General features: G+C 54.5%; 1 protein-coding gene across 13 annotated transcripts in view; it reads right to left on the bottom strand.

Annotated features, from left to right (window-relative positions):
* Window positions 1–27448, bottom strand: part of SNED1 (sushi, nidogen and EGF like domains 1) — a 94274-nt gene that overhangs the window by 19425 nt on the left and 47401 nt on the right. For 6 of the 13 annotated variants that reach the window (XM_047846422.1, XM_047846420.1, XM_047846421.1 and 3 more), the window contains exons 13-26: window positions 26735–26851; window positions 26468–26584; window positions 26194–26307; window positions 25698–25871; window positions 16509–16622; window positions 16079–16192; window positions 14980–15093; window positions 14266–14562; window positions 12689–12872; window positions 10843–10955; window positions 9725–10006; window positions 8426–8567; window positions 8259–8341; window positions 6654–6767 (exon numbers count right to left, since the gene is read on the bottom strand). In XM_047846422.1, the coding sequence (XP_047702378.1) occupies window positions 6654–6767; window positions 8259–8341; window positions 8426–8567; window positions 9725–10006; window positions 10843–10955; window positions 12689–12872; window positions 14266–14562; window positions 14980–15093; window positions 16079–16192; window positions 16509–16622; window positions 25698–25871; window positions 26194–26307; window positions 26468–26584; window positions 26735–26851 (2079 nt within the window). Of the gene's footprint in view, window positions 1–391; window positions 1217–2620; window positions 3990–4069; window positions 4268–4662; window positions 4929–6653; window positions 6768–8258; window positions 8342–8425; window positions 8568–8596; window positions 9116–9724; window positions 10007–10842; window positions 10956–12688; window positions 12873–14265; window positions 14563–14979; window positions 15094–16078; window positions 16193–16508; window positions 16623–25697; window positions 25872–26193; window positions 26308–26467; window positions 26585–26734; window positions 26852–27448 lie in introns of those variants that run through there. The other 7 variants (XM_047846427.1, XM_047846429.1, XM_047846426.1 and 4 more) reach the window with 7 other exon arrangements.

Below are 27448 nucleotides of genomic sequence, written 5' to 3'. Positions count from 1 at the left end.
TTCACAGAAACCATTTCACCTATAAATATAGCAGGTGTCTGATAGGTACAGATTTTTATAAATTTTTACGTAAGCACAACGCTATTTCTGCGAAATCAGCAGTAGCTCCTTAGTACTGTAAGAAATCGCAGTCCTTGTTCAGGTTTTCCGTGATCATCTTAAAAATGTCATTTCCAGCTGGTCTGATCTAATTAGGAGTCCTAAGGACACACTGCCTTAGTTTGATGTATCTCTCTTTTAATCTGTAACTTTTCGTCTTTCCCCCATCTGCATTTATTAAAGAAACCAGGTCATTTGTCCCGTAGAATCTCCCTCCTGGACTTTACTTATTGCTTTCTTGTGGCACGAACTCATCTCCGATCCCCACATTTCCTGTAAACTGATCGTCAGAGAGAGGGCTTGATAGGGTTCGGTTTCAAGTGGTCTTTGCAGGACTGCTTCCCCCTTCCCCCTTCCCCCTTCGCTACTCCAGGAGGCGTGTGATGTCTCTGTCTCCAGTTTTAGCGATGTGGGGATTGATCACTGCTTCAGCATCGGCAGCCTGATTAATCCAGGAGAAAGTTCTGATAGGCTCTGCACCTGACGGCTTGAGCGTCAGGAGATCTCGAGTCCCAGTTCCGTGATCTCACTAGGGCCGCATCTAACCCCAACTGTAACTCTTCGGCCTTCCTTGGCTGGAAGGCCTCCTGTGAGGACCTGCTTTCCCTTGCCCACTACCTGGTCACCCTGAACTACAGTCCACATAGGCCAGGCCAGACAGATGCTTCATTCCTGCCCTTTATTTGTACACTTGCAGAGTAAGCATTGGTCCCCAGCCGGCTCTAAAAGGGACCAGCACATGGTGCTTGCTCTCGGTGCCGTCGTCCACTCAGGGATGCTTCTGTATTTGATGGGACTCAGTCTGCAGCTGCCATGAGTCTTCGGTTATCCAGATGCCCCGGTTATCCGTCCTCTGCCTGCGGGAGCCTTTCAGGTCTGTTCTTGTGCTCAGGAGATAAAACCCCAGTTGTCTTTGAAAGCTTGCTTGTTTTACAAGTGTGTCCTGGGTATATTTTGTCCATATTCTGCTTCAGTCTTGGAATCAGCCGCTTCTCCAAAGACCCCTGGTTCCTTTAATCGGAGGGTGGCGTCTAGAGCCCACAGTCTGGGCGGCCGAGGTGCTCACTGCTCCTGGGGTGTCAGTGCTTCAGGCCTTTTCAGTGGACGAAACTAGGAACTTAGATTTAAAAATAAAAGTAAACAAATTGTGAGTTTATATCAATATTTAGTTAAGAAGGGAAACACAGGGATTTTACTTCTTTGATTTTATATTGTATCTGTCTACACTGCAAATCTTGGTGGCATTGACATAATTATTTTCGTTATCCCACGGTGTACGTGTAACAATTCTAAATAGTACCACTGTGTCTACTGACATTGAGATCATTGAGTACAGCTTGAAATTTCTCTCAATTCTTCTCATAATAAGAATTCTTCTTATTAAATATATCCTTCTTGGAATGAACAGTCAGAAGGCTGTTTTTAAAATCACTTGAAATGATACTTTTTTCCGGTCTGGTTATGCCATCAACATGGTAAATAGGTTTATTTATTTCAGTTTGTTTTCAGTTTTTAGGTGTTGCTTTTTCTGTGTGTCATTTGGGAAAAAAACACTTTCTTCTTTCTAAAATAAAAACTATAAAGATACATTCAGGGAAGTCTGCATCCACCACCATCCCTTTGCTTCCTTGTTCTTTTTTCCTTCCTCATACAGCCATTTTTGTTAGCTTTATTTCTTTTTAAATATAAGAAAATGGGTGTGTTCATATATCCCTTCCCCACTTTTCTACACAAAAGAGGTACTGAACACACTGGTCTACACGTTACGTTTTAATAATAGCTTTATTGAGATATAATTTAAAAACCCTACGGTTCACCCATTTTAAGTGTGTAGTTTATTAGTTTTTAGCATATTCAGAGATAGGTGCATCCGTCACGACAGTCAATTTTAGAGTGTTTTTGTCATTTCAGAAAGAAACCCCACATCCCTTAGCTGTCATCCCCCACGCTACGCTGGTATCCCCAGGCAGTCACCCCCTCTACTCGCCTCTCCTTGCACCCCCAGTCCCGGGCAGCCACTGACTCCGCTTTCACGGTGGAGTTCCCTATTCCGGACTTTCGTGTGAGTGGAACCATATTATACAGAGTCTGCTGTGACACCATCCTTTTACTTGTATGATGTTTTCAAGGTCTACCTATGTCGTAGCCTGTGCCAGTACTTCTTCATTCCCTTTTATGGCTGAATCACGTTCCACTGTGTGGACCACATTCCGTGTATCCGTTCGCCAGTTGGTAGACATTTAGGTTGTTTCCATCTTTTGGGGATGGTGAATGATGTTCTTATGAGCATTCGTGCACAAGTCCCTGTGTGGGCATCTGTTTTCATTTCTCTTGGGTACATACCTAGGAGTGGTGGAATTTTCTGGGTCATATAATTCTGCTCAGCTCTTTGAGGAACTGCCGGGCTGTGTTCCCCCCAGCCCCACCATGCTGCACCTGTCTTCCCTCAACTTGCTGCCCCTGCCTTCCCCCAACGCACTGCACCTGTCCTCCCCTCCCCCCCCACCCCGCCCCGTGCTGCACCTGCCTTCCCCCGTCATGCTGCACCACTCTACGTGCCCACCAGCAGTTTCTCCACATCCTCACCGGTGCTCATTGTCATCTTTTCGTTCTAGCCATCCTGCAGGTGTGAGGTGGCATCTCACTGGTTTTGACTAGCGTTTCCCTGATGCCTAATGATGCCAAACATCTTTTCATGGGCTTCTTGGCCATTTGCGTATCTTCCTTCTAGAAATAAGTGTTTAGATCCTTTTGTCTGTTTCTTACTAGGGTTATCTTTATTCAGGCAAAGTTATTCTTTATATAGTTTGGATACAAATGCCTTTCAGGTATATGTTTGCAGATACTGTCTCTCATTCTCTGGGCTGTCTTCTCCCTGATAACGTCCTTTGAAGCACAAAAAGCTTTATATTTTGATGAGTCCAATCTGCCTTTTTTTCTTTTGTTGCTCAGGCTGTTGGTGTCTATCTAAAGTCTTTTGCCAAATCCAAGGTCATGAAGATTTACCCCTGTGTTTTTTCCTGAGAGTTTTACAGTTTTTGCTCTTAGATTTAAGTAGTTGGTCTGTTGGGTTAATTTTGTGTATGGTGTGAAGTTGAGGTCTGACTTCATTCTTCTGCACGTGGACGTCCAGGGTTCCCAGCTCCCACGTGTCGAGAGCTGTTCTTTCCCCCATTGAATGGTCTTGGCCTCCCCGTTGAAGTCAGTTGACCACAGACGTATGGGTTTCTTTCTTGGCTTTCAGTTCTGTTCTGCTGGTTATAAGCCTGTCCTTGTGCCAGTATCACACTGACCTATTACCGTTGCTCTGTGGTAAGTTTTGACAACGGGGTGTATGGGTCTTTCTGCTTTTTGAAGATAGCGTTTGTTATTCCGGGTCCCTTCCAATTCCATATGGAATTTAGACTCTATACACCATGTCCATAGATATTTTATGGCAAGCTTACGGGACATGGCAGTGCGCAGGCCCGTGCGGAGCCCGTGAGCCTCTGCCAGCTACCCTCACCCTTTGTGATCGGGACACCAGGCTGCAGAGACTGACTGATGTTCGCTCCACTCTTGGGCAGCTGAGGCCCTAAGCCTGCAGTTCATGCAGCAGTGGGATTTTCACCAGGGCACTGCCCACTGTAGCCTCATCTTGTGAAGTCAGCCCACTGAATCCCGAGTTTATTGTGACCCACGCACCCTTTAACAGAGGTGGCTGTTTTGAACGGGGTGGGGAATGGGTATGGCTGTACTCCGGGGTGGTGGCAGTGGGAGGCTCCTACGTGATGATAAGTCACAGAGTAAAGAGGTGTAAGTTCTGCCCTTGCTGCTGTCACCCGAGGATGGAGACTGCCTGCCTGTCTCTGGTATGCAGGGGATAAAACCGGGAGAACCCCCAAATCCTGCTGGGGTGAGAATTTGGAGGAAACAGGAAGAATTTGACTAGCCTCCGTGGCCACTCCAGACCTCTGTAGGGGCAGGTTATGATCTTGGGGATCCTCCTCCTCTCCATGAACTTTCCCTGGGAGCTCAAAGGTGCACCCCTAACCCAGAGAGCTGCCTGGTGAGGAAACACCAATCAAGAGTGTTAATTGTAGTCTTTGGGTGTCTAGGGCTCTCTGGGGATCCTCATTTCCTTGAGAAAGAAAAGTCTAAGAGCTTCCGGAGAAAATGAGCAGATACCCTACAAGGAAACAGGAATAAGATTGACACCCATTGACAGCAGTGCTGGACAGATGACAGGGGACTAATGTTTGAAGAACTGAAAGGTAGACAACCTTTGAACCTCGAATTTTATACCCACTCAAATTGTCTTTCAAATGTGACAGCTACTAAGAGCATTTTCAGGCATGTAGGGCCAAATCCCAAGTGCTTTGTGGGACTCCACAAGATGGTTATAAACTTAAAAAAATTTTTTTTAATGTTTATTTATTTTGGAGAGAGAGAGAGACAGAGACAGAGACAGAGCACGAGCAGGGGAGGGGCAGAGAGAGAGAGGGAGACATAGAAACTGAAGCAGGCTCCAGGCCCTGAGCTTTCGGCACAAAGCCCGACACGGGGCTCGAACCCACAAACCATGAGATCATGACCTGAGCCCAAGTCTGGCGCTCAACCTGCTGAGCCACCCAAGTGCCCCTGGTTATAAACTTTTATAGAAAGACAGAAGACCAAGAACAGCCAACACTGAAGGTCGGAGTGAGTGGGTGGGCCCTGAGGGATAGCATGTCTTACCAAAGATAGCGCCATTAAAATCGTGGTGTTGGCTTCAGGAAGGCAAAACAGTGGAACAGAGCAGTGGACCCAGAGCCTTTGGTCAAGACCAATGAAAAGACGCTTGACCGTATCTGCATTCAAGACACAAATCCAGATCCCAAGGGGTGTGCTTCATCCCCATTCCACTGGCAGAATCTGGAAACCCTGCCAGATCAGTTTTAGAGAGACTGGCTTAACCACACTCTTGATCATAGCTGGAGGGAGTATGAACTCACGTCCCCACTCAGAAAACAGGTTCGCACTCTTGAGTGACTTGGGCTTTCACACATCCCAAGCCCAGCATTTCTACTCTTGCCCGTGTGCCAGGGGATACATGTAGGAACTTGATAGTGACGCTGCCAGTGACAGCCCAACACGACCCAGGTGCCCTCTGGGCAAAGAGTGCACAAGGCTGCGGCGAATTCACTCGTGCGTGAATGAGCTGTGGCCACGAACGACAGCTCTGACCGACCTTACTGACGGTCCGGGAGGATGTGCACGGCAGACACCTTGTACCTAAAAAACCTCAGCTGTTGAGGCAAACGTGGGTATGTGTGAGGCCCCCTCCCCACCGCCCACCCTGCAGCAGAGCAAAGGGACTTAACACGGAGTCCAGGGGCATGGTTGGCTGGCAGTACAACAGCGAGATACAGGTTACTGTTCGTGTTCTAGTTCACGGGTCGGGTGCCACATCTAAAGGTCACTCATTATCTTAGCAAAAGGTAACTTATTAAACTAAATAAAAGGGGCTGTCATGGTCCCCAAATAGGTGTAACAGGAACCAAAAGCCACAATTAACTTTGCACACACCTCGGGGATGTGAATGACTTTTTTTTCCTGTTGATCACCTGAAACCTCCTTTTGCCCCTCCCCCGCCTGCCTGCATGGCTCTCCTTAGCAAACACTGCAGATTGCAGTGACGTCCGGGGCCAGCTTGAACCCCCGCCTTGAGAAGGAGCGGTAATTCACGTCTCTCTGGTTCCAGAGTTTTATGAAACGCAGCGCCTCGTATTGAAAAGGGCTGACTAACACAGACCCTCTGATGACACGGGTGCTTATGTCACTTACAAAACAACAGCAACATAATTTTTACTTTACTCTGCACCCACCTCAACTAATGGGGTCATGCAGACCACCCTCTCGGGGCTCCTCGGGCTGAGGGCAACTCCAGGCACACACACCCTCTGGTGCAGATGCCCTTGATGTGTGCGGGTGTCCTTGGGTCACCCGGGGCAGGCCTGCAGGCGAGACGCGCCCTCGGAGGCGGCACCTCGGGCACTTGGCTCACCGTTCCCGCCTTCCTTGGGGTCTGGTTGGTGGGAGGGCCCAGCCTGGGCCTGTGGTGTGACTTGGGAGAAAGGGCCGCTGGGTCCTGCAGGAACGGTCCCCAGAGGGACCCAGCCCCAGGGGTTAGAGCAAGGAGGAAGGGTGGGGCCGGGGTCTGAGTTTGGGTGACGGACGTGTGTCTCGGAGCTGTCCCGGCTGCCCCTCCGGGACTTCTGCACCCTGCTCAGCACGGTCCTCTGGAGAAGCAAGGGCTGGCTGTGCTTTCTGTTGGTGGGGGAAGGGGCTGTCCCTCCAGGGCAGGCCTGGGTCCTTTGGGTGAGTGCGCTCCCAGCCTGTTCTCTGTACACAGAGATGTGGGCGCCGCGGCCCGTGTGGTGAGCTTCGCCCACCCTTTCCAGGACGGGGTGTTTGGCTGCTCCTTGGGCAGCTCTGTGTCTCCCGCTTCTTCCCTGTGGGCGGCCCCCTCCTCACCTCCGGCCCTAAGGCCCCCTAAGGTGGTCCGCTCTGAAAGTCCACTCCTGCCGACTTACTTTCCGTGTCCTTGTCGCTGCTGCGTTCAGGGAGCTGGAGGGCCAGGCCGACCTGCTCAGGCGCCTGCTTGGGGGCCTCCTCCGTGTTCTCGAGCTGCGCCAGAGCCGTGGGTTCTAGGAGAAACGAGAACGCCCCGGCGTGCTGACCACACAGCCTGCTGCCTCGTGCCCAGGATTGTTCTTGGGTGTCCTTGAGCTGCTTCTCTCCCTCAGGGTGCAGGGATGGCCGTGGTGAGCGCTCGGTGCCCACTTCCCTGCTGCCCCCTCCCCCACTTGGGCAGAGTCCCACGGGCCCCTGCACTCCCTCCATCAGGAGAGCTTTCCTCCCCGTCCTGCTGAACCTCACAGCTGCTTTGGTGAGGGTCACCGGTGGCCTGAGGCTGGGCCGAATGTCCTATCCAACCCGGTGGCCCCATCCCTCCAGGTGGCTGATGCTGTGCTGTCCTTCCTGTGGTCAAATTCTGCTCTCTTCTCTCTCCACCCCTGCTTCTGGAGGGCTGTGGTGCCTTCTCCACCCCCACCCACCTTCAGGCGGACCTGGTACGTGGCCACCCCTGTGTGCAAGTCTGCTTTTCTGAGGGGTCTCTGCCTGTGTGCTTAATGGCTTTAGGAGGGTGTCCAGACGCAGCCCAGCCTGCGCAGCTGCCCAGACACCTGCCCGGGCCCTTCCTGCTCCTGGTCGCTGTGTGCGGCGAGCCGTTCGGCTGCTCCTCTGCTGGCCGCCAGGGCTGCGACACCATCCGCTCATCACTCTCCCTTTTGTTCCCTGGCCCAGGAATGTCTGTGTTGGTTGAAAATCCTCACTAAGCTGGTAATCAGGTTCTCTGCTAGGGAATCCATGAGGACGGGCCCTGGTTTACAGCGTCCTGAGGGCCTTCGGGGCAGGGCAGCCAGTGGGCGTGTGGCTCCTGGCCTGCTGTGCCACAGTCTTGGGGAGGACCTGTTGCAGACAGATTCCTGGCCACCTGCTCCTGCTGAAGCACGTGAGAAGGGGCCAGGCCATCGGGGCCCCTCGCCCATGCCCTGTGCTGCTGGGGCCCTACAGAGAGGCCTGCCGGCCTGCCACGGGTGATCCCACCCATCCAGGCCGAGCAGGATCTGAACCCAAGGCTCTGCCTGGAACACGGGACACGATCTCTTACTGTGGCGGAGAGGTGCAGTCTGCTGACTGATGTGCCTGCCGTCACCTGGCTCCTTGTTAAAAGACTCCAGCTGCACAGCTCTGGGTGGGGCCCTGCACTTCTAGAAGCCCCCAGGCGAGGCTGGTGTGCTGGGAGCAGCAACGAGTTAGATGGCGTCGCCCTCTCCTGCTTAGTGTCGCAAGCCACGCGGGGACTCCTGAAGCAAGGCCAGCTTCTGTGCCTCAGACCGACTTGTGCCCCCGAGCCCTGCCAGCAACCTGCACTTCGGCTCCGGGTCAGGAAGGCTCCTGTGAGCCTGTGCAGGTGTGAGGGCCTGGCCTTGTGCCAGGTCCCTGCTGAAGGTGGCGTCAGGTGTCCGGGTTGGGGGTTGGGTGGGGAGGGTTGTCCTTAAGCTCTCAGGGTGCTGGGGACAAGGGCCGGATGAGGTGGCAGTGAGGCTACAGGGGCTGGCTGAGGCACTCACGTGATCTCACGGTGACCGATTTGCCAGGCGAGCCACTAAACTTGGCACTCACTCGCCCTCTGCCGTCCACAAGCTCCGAGAACCTGCCAAGGGAGTCACCAAGCGTCACCACTGTGGGGCTTGTGGCTGGGGCCACGCGCTCCGGGTGGGGGCGGCTGAGGTTGCACCTGGGGGCCGGGGTCTGAGCTTCGGGGGCGTCACGGTCACTGAGCAGGTGCTCCGGCAGGCGCACGGGGGGCGGTCTGTTTCTGAGCACCCGCGGATGGAGTCCCTCCCTGTGCCAGCGTCTGTCAGCGCCGTCCCTTGGGGCTGCAGGTGGGTGGGAGGAGCGGGTGGCTGCACAAAGCCTGACCCTCCCGGCCCCTCGGAGGGGGAGGACTGAAGAGGGGCGTGTGCATGCCCGAGATCTCGCGGCAGGCTCACGGCTTTCCGAGAAGCCCTGGGCCCTGTCCGTGCCCACCCCCGCCTCCACCCGCTTCCCATCCCAGGGCTCGCGGGACAAGCTGTCCTGGCCCACCTTGGGCCCAGGCTCTCGCTCTGCAGGGCACGGCCAGCCACTCAGACCTGACGGGACACCTCAGCGAGGCCCCCCACCCTGCACACGCCCAGAGCGGGAGGACCGGGCGCCTCCGTGGGTCCTTGTCGCCTGACTGTGCCCTTCAGCCCTCCCTTGGGCAGGTGCATGCAGCCGTGCTGGGTCTGAACCTCTCGGAGCAAGCGTCCACCTCCTGCGTGGTGCCCGCGTGTCTGCTCTCTGGGGCTCTGTTCTGCCTCAGCCACCGTCCACCCCACTGTTCTTTCTTCTCCCTTCGTTGCCCTCACTGCAGCACCTGTCCGGATGCACGGTCTTCCTACAGCTTGAGAACGTGAGCAGGGCTGTGAGGGACCTGGGTGACCTGCGGGCCACGTCCTCCATGTGGCCTCTCTGAGACTCTGCGTTCCTGAGCTCTTCCCACCGTCCATCTGTCTGGGCCTCCCCTAGGCTCCCCTTCCTGTGGCCATCCTGGGCCTCTCTCTCTCCCATGCTTCTGTCCATCGGCTCCTCACGGGTGAGGCCTGGCTGCATGGCCACGCCCCGGGGACAAGGTGAGGAGCAAGATGCTTGTGTCTCCAAATTCCTAGTGTACTGACCTTGTGCCAACCGCACACAAGTCCTTCCTCCCCCACCGATTTTCACGCCCCCAATTCTCCTGCGTTAACACAGTCCTGTTTTGAGGTTGTCTGTCTGATGTCCGTGGGTCAGTTGTGGTCTGTGCTGGGAGAGGGTCCTGGGGCTGAGCCGTCGTCTCCTGGGCCAGGACGCCACTCCCCAGGGATGGCAGCCCAGGCCGCTGCCCTGCTGGTGGCCCACAGGGAGCACCAGGGGCCAGGCTGCACTCACCATGGCCCCACGGGTCCTGAGCAGACCACGGGGCCTTGTGTGTGTGGCTGTCCCCTCCCCCTAGCCCTGGTAGGGCTGCACTCACAGGTGATGATGTAGAGGTGAGCAGGCTCACTGTGCAGTTGGTCGCCCTCTGCACTCTGCACGGCTGTCACCGAGAGCTGGTACCGCCGCCCTGGCAGCAGGTCCCTCACCGTGTAGGACGTCAGCCTTCCGTTGGGCACGTAGCGGCTTTTGGTGCTCTGGCTGGTGGTCACGTTGATGACGTATGCCTCCAGCAAGGTACTTGGAGTGGGGGTGTCCCAGACCACGTGGGCAGAGGTGGCCGTGACTCTGGCGGCGGTCAGGTTTGCTGGTGGCAGGGGCCCTGATAGGCACAGAGCAGGGGAGGGAGGTGACGGGGGCCGGCGGGGTCTCCTGCCACCGCCACGTTTACAGATCTGACATGGATTGCCGAAGCCTCGTGCGAAGCCAAGTCTGGTCATTACGGACAACCTTATGGTCCTGAAGGATGGTGTGGAGGGGTGTCTGTAGCAGCATGTCCTCCTGCCCGAGATGCACCCCAGAATGCTGCCCGGTGCACCCACGGAGGCCCCCATGCCTGCGCAGCCTGTCAGCGTGTCCTCCTTTTGATCCCCTAAGCCTGGCCATATGCACCTTCTCCTGGGACACATAAGAGGGGCTGGGCTAGACAGGGAATGGGCCAGGGTCCCAGCCTCAGGGTCAGTGCCAGGACTTGAGCCTGTGATCACCCTTGCCCCACGGGCCATCCATATGCCTCCTCGCTGGGCAAGGCCCCGCCCAGACCTTCCGTCCTCACCAGGCATCCCCCGTGTTCACTGGTCCCCTTGTGCGTGGACCGCACGGCACTCTAGCCCCCTCCCACACGTTGGGCTGGGAGGGCTGGTGAGGGCCAGGTCTCCTGCCCGTGAGACACCATGGAGATCAGGAGTGGACAGCGTGTGCATTCACCGGTGTGCCCCTCTGGCCTTTGGCTTGTGACTCCCATCCGGTAGGAGCCCAGGAGCATCCGGGTGCCGGCTGAATGCGCAAGCAGGGGGCTTCCTGGGGAGGCCACCTTCCCTGGCACTGGAGGGGAAGAGACCTCTGGGGCACCAGGGCCACTTTGGTAGGACTGGGGCTGGAGGGAGGTGATGGCTGGCAAAGTTCCCTTAAGAGCTGAGCTCATGCCACTGTACTCACGCGTCCACACGTGCAGCGGGGCCGAGGCCAGACTCTCGGTGGGAGGCTCCTGTCCCCCGAGCCCACTGAGGGCAGTCACGTGGATGGTGTATCTCCTTCCTGGCAGCAGGGCCCTGCGGGAGGGGAGGGGAGGGGGAGAGACTCCATTACAGACTGTGACTCCTCCCACACAGGTGGGGGAAGAGGTGTGAGTGGTCCTGCAGGTGGCCCGGGGGGCCTCCACAAGGACCAGATTTGTGGGCTGAGACCTGTGTGCTCCTCAGGTGGGAGCTCCTCCCTGGTCTGTCTGTCTAGAACAGGGCAAGGGTCGAGAAGAGCCCACGCCTGCCTGCGGCGGCTGTAGTGCCCAGGCTGGTGTTCAGACAGGAGAGGCCAGAAAAGGGAGGGCCCTTGGAGGTCATTGTGCAGAAAGGGTTGACCAGCAGGCCCCACTGCCCTCCTCGGGAACGCCCGCCCGCCAGGTGGCCCGCGGCTGGAACTCGTGGATGAGAGGACCTCGCTGCCCCCTGACGTCTGTGCGGTCTGTGCGGCGTGGTTCGAGCTGAGCACCCGCTTCCGCCCGGGCACCCGGAATCTACGCCAGGCCCAGGGGGCCCCGTGCCCAGCCCCCGATTAAAACCCCGGGCGCTGCGTCTCTCACAGGCACCTGGTTGTGGCCTGTGTGAGTGCACAGGGAGGGCGCCCGGGAGCTCAGGCCTGCTCCCCCGACTTCTCCCTTCCTGCGCACCCTACCATTTCTGTGTGGTGAATCCCAGCCAGGAGCGCGGCCTGTGCTGAGTCTCGGGGGGGCCCCCAGTGACTCACCGAGCTGGGTGGTCTTGGGGACCCTGACTCACCAAGTGCCCACCCGGGGCCCCACGTGTGTTTTTGTGACACTGTTCTTCGGAAGTGGGCAGGATGTACATCAAGAAAGGTCACAGCAACACTTAAGAGACAAAGAGAGCAGAGTCTTGTCTCCGGCATAGCAGGCATGGAAAATACGGTGTTGGAAAGTCCGCAAACTAGAAGCAACACAGCTCGGTGGTGCAGAGGGGACCGAGCGCTGTGCCTGGCTCTCCTGCCCCGACCCCTGCAGCGCCTGCCTTCCGGACAGCCCTCCCCATGGCCGTGGCCTGTGGCTGCTCTGGGCAGGATGCTGCTGATCTGGCGACGTGGCCCGCTGCTGTCGGGTGTGGGCAGTTAGGTGGGCCTGTCCTCTACCAGAGCTGTGTGCACGCTGCAGGCACAGGGACCCCAGGCCGCCGCCAGCTAGTCTTCCTTCCCACCCTCCTGTCTTCCATCACCATCCCCAGCAGGTCTCGGAAGCCCCTCTGGCTGGTGAAGGCCCGCGGGGCCGCTGGGGGCTAAGGCCGTGGAGTGTGAGCCTTCGCTGCGGGCTGTCCGAGCACACTCCAGTCCTCAGCCGCTCGGAGCTAGTTTGTAATTCCGTTTGCATCTGATTTGTAATCATTCAGCATAAGATGGTTCTGTGCCCAGTTTAAGGTTTGACCATATTGTTTAAACAGCATAAAAATGTAAAGCAACCGCAGGGGTGCCCTGCGTCTCCCTTTCAGGGGAGGGGCCTGTGTGACTCAGGCCGTGCTGCCCTCCAGGCGGCCCAGTCTCCCTCCTTACCTGTGCGGGAGGCAGCACCTCCCAGAGTTTTCGAGAGTCTCTGCAGCCCCGTGATGACGAGGCAGGGCGGGCAGGAGCCTGGGGGACCCGGGGCGGGGGGAGCGCACACACACACATCCCTGCTTCTCACGGCAGGCTGGGCAGCTGGGGAATGGCAGGGTAAGGACACAGAGGGAGAGAGGAGGAAGCTCTGGGGCCCCGAGGGAAGGGAAGGCCGGCCCTGTACTCTCACCCGAACGTGAACTTGTCCACGCTCTTGTCCATATCGGTGGACTGGTCCTCCTGGGCCTCGGGATGCCGGATGGACACACGAACGCCGCTGACCGTTGCGTGACGGATCCTGTGCAGAGCCCACCGCACTGAGATGGTGCTGGCTGTCACGTTGGTGACCTCGAGGCCCTCAACGGGGCGGGGTCCTGGGGGGCAATGGGCCCCTCAGCTGATGCTGGCACCTCCTCGTCTCCAGGGGAGGGCAGGGGCTTGAGACAATGAGACAAGGCTCAGGAAGTGTGCTGGGGGTCACAGAGGTGGCCCAAGTGAGGTGCGGGCCCACCTGGGCTTGCTGAGTGCACCCCTTGGCCACAGTGGGACTAGGGGAAGTCAGGCCCCGGACTCCAGCCTGGGGTGGGCGGTGCAGTCAGCTCCACCAGAGGCCTGCAGTCTCGCCTATTTAGACACGTTTGGACATGCACGGACCCTGGGAATCCCCTTCCCCTGTGTCTGTCTGATTTGGTCACTGACAGTGAACGTTTGGGTGACGCTTGGGCCAGCGGGCATAGAAGCCGGGAAAGCTCTGGGCTGCCGCAGGGGAGGGTCTGGGTTCAGCACGGGAGCTGGGAGGGGAGCCCTTGGCTCCCTGGGCAGGTGCGGTGCCCGGTCTGGCGGGCAGTGCTGGCTCTGCCCACCGTGATCTCCTGGGGAGACCCCGCTCTGATGGGGGAGGGGGAGGGTGCCACTTCTTCCTGAAGCCAAGCTCAGGCTGAGCCCACTCCACCCCGCAAGCTCGCTCGGCCTCCGGCTGCCCAAGTTCGCTGTAGGTGCCTCTTGGCTGTGCTTTCCCACGACACACCTGTCCTGAGTTTCTTATCTCATCTCTCACTTCGCCCTCAATGTCCTCAGGGTTAGTGTCTGGCTCGGGCTGGCAGGTGATGTTAGGGCACCCTCCCTTCTCCCGCTAAGTTCCTCTCCAGGCCTCTGAGCGTCCTCACCTCCCTCCTTACCCAGCCCGAGTCCCCGCCGGTGGGCCATGGCTGTCTGGCCTCACGGCGCTCCTGTGGCTGGCCCCGCCCGCCTGCTTTGACCTGTGCCAGCACCTGGCGTGGCGGCCTGATCCGTACTCCTCCCTCCAGCCTCCAGCACCCCCTTCCAAAGTCCCCAGGGTCCCCTGGCCCCTGCCCACCATTGGCTCCTCCCCCGTAGAGCCCAGAAACAGGCAAGCCAGTTAAGGCCCTGAGGTCTCCCTGGGCTAGGTTTCCAGCTACTCTGCAACAGCACTAGAGGCACCCTCTCTGCCCCACCCCCCTTCTCTAGACCCGCCACCAGCAGGCTCCCTCCCCGGCCCCTCCGAGCTGCCGTCTCCCCCCTCAGCATGTTGGGGTGGCCTCCCGGACGCCCCAACATGCGCTGGCTCGTCACAGGTGCCTTCTCAGGGAGACCCCCACTTCTCCCCTAGCCTCACTTCTAAGCCATCGGCTCTTATCTCTGTTAGCCACTGCCCAGGGAACAGGTTAAGGGTGCCCGTGGTGCCTCGGGGTGCCTGGCCAGTGTGCCTCTCCAGGTGGCAGCAGGCACGTCCAGGCGGGCACTCACGTGTGCGGGTGAGGAGCAGCACCGGCCTGCTGATGTCATTCTTGTTGTTGGCGTTGCGCTTGACGGAGAACACGGAGATGTTGTAGGCTCTGCCGGCTGCCAGGGCCCGGAGCTGGTGCGAGGAGCGGCTCCGGTCCACGAAATCTGTGCGGCGGTAGGCACCGTCCGAGGAGGCGTAGGTGACCGCGTAGCCGTCAAGCATCTGCCTGGCGGCCTGGCCTTCAGGCGGGCGCCAGGAGATGGACACCCCACTCTCCTCCACCCGCTCCACCTTGAGGGCCGTTGGCGGGAAGAGCTCTTCAGGGTTTCGGTGGAGAACAAGGGAAGGGGGTGGTCAGCCGTCGGCCACGGAAGCCCTGGCCCCCAGTCAGATACCTCACCTGGTGGCTCTTGGGCCTGCCACCCTGGGGGGTGGAGGTGGGGCAGCTGCCGGGGGTGGGGAGCCAGCTCCTGTCGCCTGCGATGGACCTCTTCTCTCAGCCTCTGGCCAGTGCCTCCCAGGTCTCAGGTGCGTGCGCACCCGCGACTGCATTTTTGCCTCCCGGAGTATTTTTATAACCCTCCCTGCTTCTTGGGCAGAGCCCGGGTGAGCAGCTGCCTAGACACTCTGCTCTGGGGGGCCGCTCAGCACTGTGGCCTGTCCCCGGGGGCGCCTGTGCCCTCTGAGGGGTGAGGGAGGCCCCGCCCCCCACACTGGTGCCTCTGCCACCTCACCTTTGGCGCAATCCTTGCCCGTGTAGCCCACTTTGCAGGTGCAGCTGTGGGACCCGTTGCTGGCCAGGCAGTAGCCGCGGCCCCCACAGGGGCTGGAGAAGCAGGGGTCGCTCACTGGGAGAGGGAAAGTATTGGTGAACACTGGGGTTTTAGCAGCTCCGCCAGCGGGACCCTTGTCCTTCCTGTGTGGGTGTGTTTGTGGGGTGGAGGTGGCTGGTACCATCACAGGCAGGGATTTAGGAAGTGAAGGAGGGGACATTGTCTGATGGGGATTGCGGGGCTTGCTGGAGGTCCCACTGAGGGGCTGGGCAAGTGTGTCTTTCCTCCTGAGCCGGGCTGTCCCACTGCTGCTCCAAGCCAAGGTGGGCTGGCAGGCGGTGACTCGGGGGCGAGCGCGGTGCTGGCCCCTCCTGGGGGGGCAGCTGGCAGCCGGGCATCCAAGGGCCCCAGCCCTCTGCAGCCTCCCTCTGCGCCAGGGCTTCGGGCACCGAGCGGACCTGGGCTTCCCAGGCCAGGGCCGGGGTCAGCAGGTTCCCAGTGGAGCCTCAGGAAAACAATGGCAAACAACCAACGTGTCCCCTTATCACCGTCACAGCCACTAACCTTGCTCTTCCGGGTGTGCCCCTGCCCACCCCAAGCCTGCGCGGTGAGATCCCCTGGCCGCAAACGGTCCCGCCATGCTTCCGCCCGGGCCCCCTCCCCACCGCCGCCCTGCAGTGCGTGGATGGCACACCTCATCCCCAGCACAGCCCTCGCTGCCCTGCAGCGTGCACCCTACACAGTGCGGTGCCGCCGGCCGGGCCTGGCTTGGGGCCTAGAACAGGATAGGCCAGGATGTGCCCCCAGGACACACCCATCCCAGGAGGAGAGCTGAGGTCAGCAAGTTGGGGCTATTATCGAGGAGGCGGCTCCAGACAGTGGCAAGTCCTATGAAGGGGGAAAAGGTGGGGAGCGTCTCCAGCCGTAAGGAGCCGTCCGTGAGGACTCTGGGGCTGTGGTGAGCTCCGCCCGTCCAGGCTGGACGAGGGGCCAGCCCGAGCCTCCCGGGGGGAGCTGGGGCCGCTGGAGAGGGAGCAGGGACCTGCCCCCACCTCCCTACCTGTCTCGCAGTGGTAGCCGAAGAAGCCCTCTGGGCAGGCGCACAGGTAGGCCCCGCCACCGTTCTCACACCGGCCTCCGTGCTGGCAGGGGCTGGAGTCGCAGGCATCCACCTCTGGAGAATACCCAGAGAGTCGGCCAGAGCCGCAAGGGGGTGTCTGGGGGAGGGAGGAGAGGACAGCGGGAAGAAGGGAAGGGGAACGGAGGAGAGATGCCAGGTGGGGGGGCTGGGCAAACCCCCCTCAGCCCTGGGGTCCCTCCCACCAGGGGGCCTGTCCAGCTGGGCCATGGGCCCCAGCCCCTTCCCTCTGCCCTCTCAGCGGTCCAGGGTCTAGGCTTGTCGAAAACAGGTTTGCCCGGGGTGTCCGGGGCATCGCGATCGTGGGTGAGGGCCCAGCCGCTCAGGGGACCCACCCAAGCGCAGCCCCTACCTGTCTCGCAGTGGACTCCAGTGAAGCCTGCGGGGCACTGGCAGACAAAGGCCCCCGGGAGGTCCCTGCAGGAGCCTCCATTTCTGCAAGGCCGCATTTGGCACTCATCTGTCTCTGCAGAGACAGGGGCACTTGTCTGTCTCTGCAGAGACAGGATAGGAGGCTGCGTGGCCCTACATGGGCCCTGCACGGGATGACACAGCCCTGCACGGGCTCCACACGGGCCTCCACCACACCCAGGGTTCCACGTGTGCCCTGCGGCTTCAGCCTGACACCCACCCTCTCCGCTGTCTGCCCAGCAAAGGCTCACCCCCAGGTCACTCCAGCATTTCCCTTCCAGGCTTCTCAGGGGCCCGGAGGCATCCTGGGCCCGGCCCTCCCTGGGGCGGTGTCAGAGTCCTACCTAGGTGTGGAGGGCACAGGGCTCGCCCGTCAGTGTACCCCAAAGGCCTCTCCCCTCCCTCTGCTGGCTTGGAGCACAGGACCAGGGGTGGTCAGGATGTGACTCTCTCCACCCCACCTCCTCCACCCCTGAGGCGGAGGCTGCAGAAGGAGGGGCTGCGAGAGGAGGTCAAGGTCAGCTTGTTCAGCTGCGCTGTCCGTCTCCCTGGGGAGGTGGAGGCAGAGATGTTTGTAAACCTCTGTCTTTCTAGAAGTCGGAGAGGCAGGGGTCCGAGGGCCGGCAGTGGTGGGCCCGGCAGCCTGGGCAGGAGGGGCTGGAGCTGTGCCCCGCAGTCTTACTCAGCTCACAGTGGGCTCCTTTGCGCCCTGTGCTGCAGACGCACAGGTACCTGGCAGGAGCCCCCGTGCAGCTCTACCAGCTTCCGAGGGAGGGGCGCCCAGGTGCACGGGCACCAGGGGAGACCCCCAAGAATAAAGCAGTGTTGTGATTGGAGGCAGTGGCTTGAAGCCGAATAAGATGGACATAAATCCATCCTTTGTTCGAGGAGACAGACAGAAGTCTCCAGCACCTCTCAGTGCCCGGAGAGGCCAGAAACCAGGCAGGGCGGGGGGGACACCCTGGAGAGGAAGCAGCGGCAGCAGGCCCCGGGGACAGCGGGCGCGCATGATGACCCGAGGGCTCGCAGAGGTGGTGTGGGACTTCACCCCAGTGGCTCTCGGGTGGCCAGGCCCAATCTTGTTCATTCGATACACAGCAATCCCATATGAAACCCGCGCGATGGGGACGGGGCCCTCCCTTTGAAGTATTTGCCACAGGCTCACTTTTTCTTTTAAACTGGGAAGTGTACTTCCGAATTCAAAATTTTCAACATCTAAAAGTTTACTGTTCCTGCTCAAAGTGCAGATGAGTAAGTAACGACTCCTGGGAGCTACAATGTCCACCGGCTCACCGGCACGTGCCCCTCCCCACCCCCGGGGATGGAATTTTCAGGGCCACGATCTCGTTACCTCTTCCGTGTTTCGATTTTTGTGAATCACCTAAACATGTATGGTTTGTTTGTGCTACATATGAACTTTACTGATAAGATACTGGGGTATAGGGACTCTTCTCTTGGAAGGCGTGAGGGGCCTCCGCATCTCCGGGGTCTCTGCTTTCTGCTGCGTGAACGTGGGGGCTGCGGTGGGATCCGTGGTGTGACCACACCATACTTTGTCCGGTGTCGTTTGCTGGGCCTTTGGGTTGGTTGTGGACTTTTTGTTATGATAGAAACCTGCTTCTGTTTTTTTTTTTTCCTTTCCTAGCTCCTGGTATAAGTGTGCTAAGCCTACAGGTGGAATCACGGGCACACAGCTTATACGCATGGTCAGCTGGACAGGCAGACTGTTAGACCCTTTTCAAAGTGTTCCCCCGACTTACACTCCCTCCAGCCGTTGCTAGGAAATCCTGCCCATCCACGTTTTCACCAGCAGATGGCTTCTTAGGTTTGTCAACTGCCTCCGTGAGCTTTTGATGTGCCGCTCACTGATTACTAATACTTCTTGTTTTTGTTGGCTGTCAGTATCTCCTCTTCCATGAAGGGCTTACTCGGGTGTTTTGCCAGTTTCCCTATTGGGTTGATCATTCTTTTCTTATTCATTCACAGAGTTCTTTATATATTCTTGAAACCAGTTTTATATAAATACATCTTTTCCCGCTTTGTCGCTTATATTTCACTTTCTTCCTTAGGGCTGATGATTTTAAATTCATATTTATATAGTCAAATTTGTCCATTTTTTTCTTTGATAGTGCTTTTTTTCAATGTTTATTTATTTTTGACAGAGAGAGAGAGAGAGAGAGAGAGAGAGAGACAGAGCATGAGTGGGGGAGGGGCAGAGAGCGAGAGAGAGAGAGAGAGAGAGAGAGAGAGAGAGAGCGAGGGAGACACAGAATCCGAAGCAGGCTTCAGGCTCCGAGCTGTCAGCACAGAGCCCAATGCGGGGCTCGAACTCACAGACCGCAAGATCATGACCTGAGTCAAAGTCAGACACTCAACTGACTGTGCCACCCAGGTGCCCCTTTGATAGTGCTTTTTTGTGGCTTAAGAAAACTTTCCTAATCCCAAGGCCAAAAGATACCTATACTTTCCACATAAAATTTTATAGTTTTAGAAAAACATTTAAGTCCTTAATCTGGAATGAATTCTTGTGTGTGGTGAAAAGCAGGGGACAATGTAATATTTTTCCAAACGCATAACCATTTTACTCCTGCTGTCAAGAAGACGGTCTCCAATGCTCTTTTAGAAGTTTATAGTTTTAGCTTTTACATTTATGTCTACAATTCATTTCACACATGTAAAAATGTATCATGTTTTTGGTGCTGTTACACACAATATTGTTCATTTTATTTTATTTTCCAAGTGTTCACTGCCAGAATATGAAAATATCAAGGTTCTGTAATGTCGTCCTGTGTCCTGTGACCCACTTGAATTTGCTTATTTGTTCTATAGCTTCTTTTGTAGAATTTCTTAGGATTTCCTATGTGCATGATCATGTCCCCTTCCTTTCCAGTAGATGTGACTTTTATTTCCTTTCCTTGGCTGTGGCACCGTCTGGGAACTCTTGGGCAATGCTGGAAGGAATTGGTGAGACGGACACAGTTGCCTTGTTACTGATTGCAGCCAGATGTCTCCCACCGTGAAGTCCGTTGTTAGCAGTTGGTGTTTCATGGATGCCCTCATCAGGTTAGAGATCTTCCCTTCCGCTCTTAGCTTAGTAAGAGTCTTAAACAGTAGTTGAATATTTTGAAATGACTTTTCTGCTTCTGTTGAAATGACTATATGGTTTTCTTCTTCCTATCCTAATATGGTGAATTACATTTTTCAAGTATTAAGCCAACCTGTGTTCTTGAGATAACTCCCACTTGGTCATGATATATCATACTTTTTATGTAACACTGGGTTTGATTTAGTAATACTTTGTTAAGATATTTATGCTCATGTTGGTAAGGAATATTAGTCTCTGATTTCATTTTTTAAAATAACCTTTCTGTCTGCTTTTGTATCAAGGCAATACTGGTCTCACAAAATGAATCGAGAAGTACTCTTTCTCCTGTGTTTTCTAAAAAAGCTTGTGTAGGGTTAGTATTATTCTTTCCTTCAGTGTTTGTTAGAATTCATCTATGAAGCAATCCAGTCTTGCCATTTTCTTGCAGAAAGGTTTTAAATTATGAATTAAATTTCTTTAGTAGATACAGAGCTATTCGTATTTTTAATTTACTTTTCTGTCATTTCTAGTAATTTGTGTCTTTCAAGGTAGTCCCTTTTCTTTCCCTTGCCAGGTACATTGGCCTACTGTCGTTCACAATATCTCTTTGTTGTCCTTTAAATGCTGGTAGGATCCTAAGTGATGACACTTCTTTAATTCTGATATTGCTAATTTTTCGTTTTTATTTCTTGATCAGTATAGCTAGAGGTTTGTCAATTTTATCGAGCCTTTCAAGGAACCACCTTTCAGTTTCATTGGTTTTCTCTGCGTAGGTTTTTTTATAATTACATTTTCGATTGTTGAGATATTAAAATGTAATTGTGTTATAATAATCTATATCCACTAAACATACTACGTTTCCTGTCATTTTCAGTGGTTTGCCTGCAGGTTAAAGACAACCTTATCAGCTACAAATACTGACATTTTACCTCCCTATTTAGTATTCTCATGACTTTAGTTTCTTTTTCTTTATTGCACTGGCTAATACTTGAAATATAATTTTGATGAGGCTTAGTGACAGTGGGCATCCTTGTCCCCAATTTTAAGAGGAATGTCTATTTAGGATAATGTTTACTTGGGGTTTGAGGAGAAGCATAGTAAAACTGCTTCAGAAGCTAATTTCCTTCCCCCTGTTGGCCGCTCAGTGTGTTTGAGTCAGATCACCAGAAGCACAGCTTTTGAAGTCCAGATCCTACCTCTGTATAACAAGGGTCAGGACAGTCATTGTTCCACAGCTCTCTCGATGTAACCTGTAGTCCTTCCTCTGTAAGGTGTGAAGTCTTATAGCTTGGCTACACACAGTGTGACCAGTCTGGCTGTGCCCAGCCTAAGCACACCTCTCTGTGGGATGATGCACACTTTGGGCGTTGTGTGGATTCTGCTCCTTCTCTCTTTTAAGCTTTTCCTCCAGTAAATCCTATATATTTTATACCACATGGCACTGCAGGTGTGTGTGTGTGTGTGTGTGTGTGTGTGTGTGTGTGTGTGTGTGTATTATTTTTATCTGGTAAGGAAGTACATTTTGATTCCTTATTTGGTAAGAATTTATTTCATGAATGGGTATAAATTTTGCCAAATGTTTATTATGCACTTATTTCGATACTTACATGCTTTTTCTCCTTCAGTTGGCTAATAGAGCAGGTTTTCCTAATATCGAACTATTCATGGCAACAACCCAGCTTGATAATGGCATGTATAGTCTTCATAGACCATCGAGTTTCTGCATCTATGTCCATATGTTTAACAGACTCATGGCTTACTTTTTCCCACTGTCCATATCTGGTGTTGGCAACGAGATTATACTGGCCTCATAGAACAGGTCGGCACATACGCTTTATATTCTACTCTCCAGAGAGCCTATATAATGATGCAGTGATCTGTTGGTTGGCAATTTGGTAGAATTTACCTATAACATTGTTTGGTCCTGGAGTTTCTTTGTGGGAAAATGCTTTAACTGCTGCTTCAATACCTTTAGACCTTTATAGAATTATGTAGGCTTTCTACATTTCCTTGAGTCCTTTTTGGTAAGTTATATTTTTCTGTGACTATGTCCATTTCCGCTAAGGTTTCAAATTTATTTGTATAGACTGGTTGATAGCATTCTCATTATCTTTTTAATCTCTGTTATATCTGTGGCTATGTAATTTTTTTCATTTATAAGGATTTTTATTTGTGCTCTTTGTTTTTCTTGATCAGTTGATCGAAGTTTGTCCATTTTCATAGGCTTTTCAAAGAACTGATTTTGGTGTTCTCTGTACTTTTGACTTATGTTTCGTTAATTATGGCTCTTGTGTTACCTTTTTCTTTCTACTTTGTTTGCATCATTTGTTGTCCTTTTCCTAACTTCTAAACTCAGACATTTAATTCATTAATTTTTGAACTTTTCTTATTGTGGATTTAAAGCTGTAAATTTCTAGGGGTGCCTGGCTGGCTCAGTCAGTAGAGTGTGTACCTCTTGATCTTGGGGTTGTGGGTTTGAGCCCCCACACTGGGTGTAGAGATTACTTAAAAATAAAATCTTAAAAAAAATAAAGCTGTACATTTCCCCCGAAGCACTGCTTTTGCTACATCACACAAGTTTCTGTATAGAAAATGATCGTTAATATGCACTTAAAATTTGTAACTGTCCACATTTCCTCTACCGATAAGTTAGTTCAAAGTATCTCTAAAAATATCTAAACATGGAGATTTAAAATTTATCTTCTTCTTCTTCTTAGTAACATAATATTTTCTGTGTGTTCAGGGAATGAATTAGTTCAAATTGTTAGCTGTATTATTCAGATCTTCTTTTTGCTTATTGTTTTTTTGGCTTCTTAACCCGAACTAATTGAGGGAGGTGGTTCAAGATTTCCCAGTGTTGAGGTAAATCTGTCAGTTTCCTCGCGCAGTCTGTTAATGTCTGCTTTGTATGTATTGAGACTATTGCATTAGACGCTGGAATGTTTATAACGATCTTCTTGGTGAATTGAACCAATTATGGGAGGAGACCCTCTCGTTCTTAATGATGCTTTCCGTCTGACAGTCTATTGTGGCTGATAGTAGTGTAACTAAACCAGCTTTATTTCTGTATGTGTATTTACGTGACATTTTTTCCATACTTGTACTTTTTTGTTGTTCTTCTGATTTAGGAGTGTCTCATCTACGAAAGTATAGCTTGTTTCGTTTTGTTCTGTAAAAGATCTGGCAATCTCTTACATGGCAAATTTAGCTCATTCGTATTGACTTGTATTTTTTCTATCATGATCTTAGCTGTCACTTTTTTCTTCTTTTTTTTCTATCTCCTTTTAGATAGTGACAGACTTTACTATAGTATGTGATAATTCTCCCTTCTCCTATTGCTTACAGAATATTCTAGGTTTATCTTACTATTTGAATAACTACCCCCCCACCCCCCAATACTCTTTTTTGGTCAGCCTCTGAAGCTGTTTTTGTAAGAGGATATTTTTTATTATGCCCTCACATTTGAATAATTTGACTAGATAAAAATTTTTAGGTCTTAAGTTTATTTATGTCAATATTTATCTTGTGGTATTTGCTGAGCTTCTTGGATTTGTGGGTCGACATATTTCTTCATTTTTAGAAAATACTCAGTCATTCTCTCTTCAAATATATCTTTTGCCTCTTCTGCCCTCTCTTTCTGGGACTCCCAATTGTGTGCCTGTTTGCTCGATATTTCCAAATCAGAGATTTCTTATGCTCTGTTGTTTTTTTAAAAATTCATTTATTGGGGGCACCATTTATTGGTGGCTCAGTCAGTTAAGCGTCTGACTTCGGCTCAGGTCATGATCGTGGGGTTCATGAGTTCGAGCCCCGCGCCGGGCTCTGTGCTGACAGCTGGAGCCTGGAGCTGCTTCAGAATCCGTGTCTCCCTCTCTCTGCCCCTCCCCTGCTCGTGCTCTTGTCTCTCTCAAAAATAGATAAGCATTAAAAAATGCTGAAAATTCACTCATAAGTAATTCACAGTTCATTTTTTCCTCTGATCTTTAGTTTTAATCATTTTGTTGACTTGTCCTTGAGGTCCGTGATTTTCTTCCGTTGTATCCATCCTATGGGTGAGCGTATCCAATCAGTCTTCACTTTAGATGTTGCACTTTTAATTTTGTTACTTTGAGAAGTTTTCTTTATTCTGCTCAAATGTGCTGTTCTCTCACTCTTTTGCTTCTCTTGAACGTATTTATAATGGCTTTTTTAAAGTCCTTGCTGCTAACGCAGACGTGTGGGTCATCCGCAGGCCTGTTTCTTCTTGAGATGATATGTCATAATCTCTTGCTTCTTACACATACTGTGTACAAGACCAGAGAGCCCGAAGCAGAAAATACCTACCCCTGTACCAAGCATGGGCTTGCTCCACTCTGCGCTGGGCAGCTAGGCTGAGGAGCTGATCTCTGATATCATCAGGAAGTGAGCTGGGCTGGGCCTGGTGCACTGTGCTCGTTAGTGCCAGTCCCCGATTGGCTTTAGATGCTTGAGGGTTGGGACAGGCCTCCCCTCCGGCTAGACTGGAGACCTCAGCCTTGGGAGAGTATGAGATCTCTCTTTGCTTTCCAGACCAGCTCCTGGCTTCCCGTGCACTTCGTAAAAGTGCCGTGGGGGAGAACTGGCGGGTGCCGAGCACTTGCCCTGCATCTGCGACCCCTGATGCCAGCCCATCATGCTTGCTCACGTAGTCATTATTTTAAGGATTTTTTCTGTTTGTCTCTGATAATCTTAAATTTGGCTGTAATGCGCTAATGTTCCTCTTTTCTCCTGTTTGATGTTCCAGGCCCGTCAGGCCGTGGGGCTCACCTGTCATTCTGGAAACTGAGCTCCACAGTTGGTCAAACGTTTCCTTGCGTTTTTATTTTTCTCTCATCTTGCACTCCCGCTGCCTCAGTGCTGGCACATCTGCTTCCACCCTCCACAGCGCCTGCATTTTCTCTCTGATCTACACACGCCTCCCTGCTCCTCTGGGGGAAAATTCCTCAAATGGACCTATCAACTCATTAACTTCATCTGTATCCATTTGTAAATTGTGACTGTTGTTTCAACTATTAGGGTTCTTCAGTCTTCTTTTTTCCACTTTCTTTTGTGAAAAATGATTTATCGACCCTGTTTTTTTACGACCAGTGGCCATGTTCTCTTCTGTATATCTGCCATGCCTATTTCTATGCTCGTCCACCTTCTTTCTTTTGCTCCTAAATATTTGTTGTCTGGACTTTATTGCTGTTATTGTTGGAGAGGGGTGTTCTCCCAGACAGTAACCACCAGCCCCGTGCGCTTGGAAGGATAGGAGGAAAGCATAGACACGTGGGGCTAGGCAGCCCCATCCATCCTCCAGAATTCTTCACCTGTGTGGGGTCGCACGGCATGGGCTTTGCAGAGTGCTGGGAGAGAGCGGCACTGTGTGCCGCCCCCGCCCCCCCCCCCCCCCCCCGCCCCATCTCTGGGTGCTGTCATGGTCCCTGAGCTACTTTGTTTAAAATTCCTTGCTTTGTGAAGATGTGTTAACATCACACAGATTTTCTGATGGACGGAGTTAGGGATGCAGTGGAATACACATGCAGTTGTGTAAGTGACCCCATGCCTGCAGGAGCGTCAGGTAGACGGGGGCCGCCCCAGGCCATGCACCTGGCGCACTCTGGGAGCCTGGAGGTGACGCTGTCTGGAGCGGACCTCCTCCAACAGCTGTGGGTGTCCTGGGGGCCTTGTTCAAAGGAGGGTCTGCTTCCAGGGGGGAGGCCAGGGCCAGAGGCAGGAGATAGGCCCTGAATCCCCCATCTGCCCCTTGAGAACCCTGCCCTGGGGCCACCTCCTGGTCTGAGCTGCTTCATCTGCACAGTAGGCATATGAGTTGGACACCTCGCTCTGAGGACAGGGAGGCCCTTAGTGAACAGTCATCAGCGCCTCCACCAGGGTCGTGACCTGACTTTGCAGGGAGGAAGGGGAGGACCAGGGTCAGAGCTGTGGCTCCTGTGCTCCTCTGGGTGGCCCCGATGAGAGGGTTGTGGACCTCACCGGTTGAGCCCACCCACCCGCCCACCCTGCCCCGGAGGGCCTGCGGATCACCGTGGCACTGTGGAGGTTCGCTCCAGACGCCCTGTGGCTGGCAGACTCGGAGGTGGTTGGGGGAGCTCAGGCTGTAGCCGTGGTCACACTTGTACAGGGCCACCGAGCCCAGCCGAGTGCCGTTAAAACGCAGCGTGGCATGCTTCACCTCCTCTGGGGGGCCGCAGTCCACCTCTGTAAGGACACAGCGGCCCTGTCCTGCACTGAGATTCGTCTGCCGGAGGCCTCTCCGCCGGCTTTGGCCTCTGCCCCACCGGGCCTCAGGGCCTGGGACCCTTCTCCCCTCCCCTCTGCCCTCTGCCCCGCCACTCTGCCCTCTGCCCCGCTGGGCCACAGGGCCTAGGACCCTTCTCCCTGCACAGCCCTTCCGGGTGGAAGTGCCTTGACTTCCAGGGCTGGCTGCCCGTCGGATTTTCCTTCTTCCCCCTCCCCTCCTCTGCTCTTTCGGGATTAGGAAGAGATCCCGTCCCTCCACCCCAACCCCCAGCCCTCTCACCCGCCTGGCACCGGCGTCCCATGTACCCTGCTCGGCAGCGGCAGGAGAAGTCTGTGCCTAGGTCCTCACAGGTACCCCCGTTCGAGCAGGGGCTCCGGAAGCAGGGGGACGGGGCTGCAAGGACACAAGGGGTCACCATCACTGGGACCTCCCCGACGGCCTCTAGGCTCCACGGGAGCTCTGCCTCCCACTCCTCCAGAGCGGGGCCACCCCTGCCCACTGGGAGGACATGCTGCCCCAGGTGCCCTGGCCCGCTGGCCTCTACCCACCTTACCTATCTCGCAGTGCCGCCCGGAGAAGCCTGGGGGACAGTCGCACTTGTATTTGCCGATGTAGTGAAAGCAGGTGCCGCCATTGTGACAGGGGCCCGAGGCACATGAGTCTGGCTTCCCTGGAAACAAAGGGGCCCCATCAGAGTCGGGTGTCGGGTGTCCTGCACCCACCGCCCAGCGCCCCTCCCCTGCCCCTCCCACACCCCAGAGCTGGTGGGCCTTGGGCCCCCCCAGCCCTTCCAGGCTGACTCCAGCTGGCAGGAGCGCACCGATCTCGCAGTGCCTCCCGGTGAAGCGGTAGGGGCAGCTGCAGTGGTATTCGCTGCCTGCCTCCTTGCACGTGCCCCCGTTCCGGCAGGGCCCCGAGCTGCACAGGCGTGGCCGGGCTGCGTGGGGTGGGGGAGAGAGAGAGACACACACACACACAGAAGTGGGTGCACAGGGGTCAGCCTCCAGCCCTGCGGCACCCATGATACCCTGCTCACCTCTTCTTGGCCTGCGGGCCCCAGGGGCCCAGAAGGCCCAGGCCCTTGGGGGCCCCCTGCCCACCCTTCCTCTCTCTCTGCCCAGGTTCTGGGGCCCACTGGGCCCTTCCTGGTGGAGACCTGGCCCCACAGTGCAGCAGACACTGCAGCCCTGCTTCCTGCACGGCAGGTGAGTGACAGCCAGCAAGGAGCCCGGTTGCAGCTGATACGACACTGGGATCCACAGCAGTCCATTTTTTTTTAATTTCTTTTTTTTTTTAATTTAAATTTTAGTTAGTTAAGGTACAGTGCAATATTGGTTTCATGAGGAGAATTCAGTGATTCATCCCTTTGTACCACATCCAGGACTCATCCCAAGTGGTCTCCTAATGCCCATCAGCCATCTAGCCCCTCCCCCCACCCCCCTCCTCCATAACCCTCAGTCTGTTCTCTATCGTTAAGAGTCTCTTATGGTTGACTCTTAAATACAGACAACAGACTGAGGGTGGATGGGGGGGT

Source organism: Prionailurus viverrinus, unplaced genomic scaffold (genome assembly GCF_022837055.1).
Source record: "Prionailurus viverrinus isolate Anna unplaced genomic scaffold, UM_Priviv_1.0 scaffold_39, whole genome shotgun sequence".
Taxonomy (NCBI): Eukaryota; Metazoa; Chordata; class Mammalia; order Carnivora; family Felidae; genus Prionailurus; species Prionailurus viverrinus.
The sequence above is the reverse complement of the archived record's forward strand: the minus strand, read 5'-3'. Positions and strand labels throughout refer to the sequence as shown.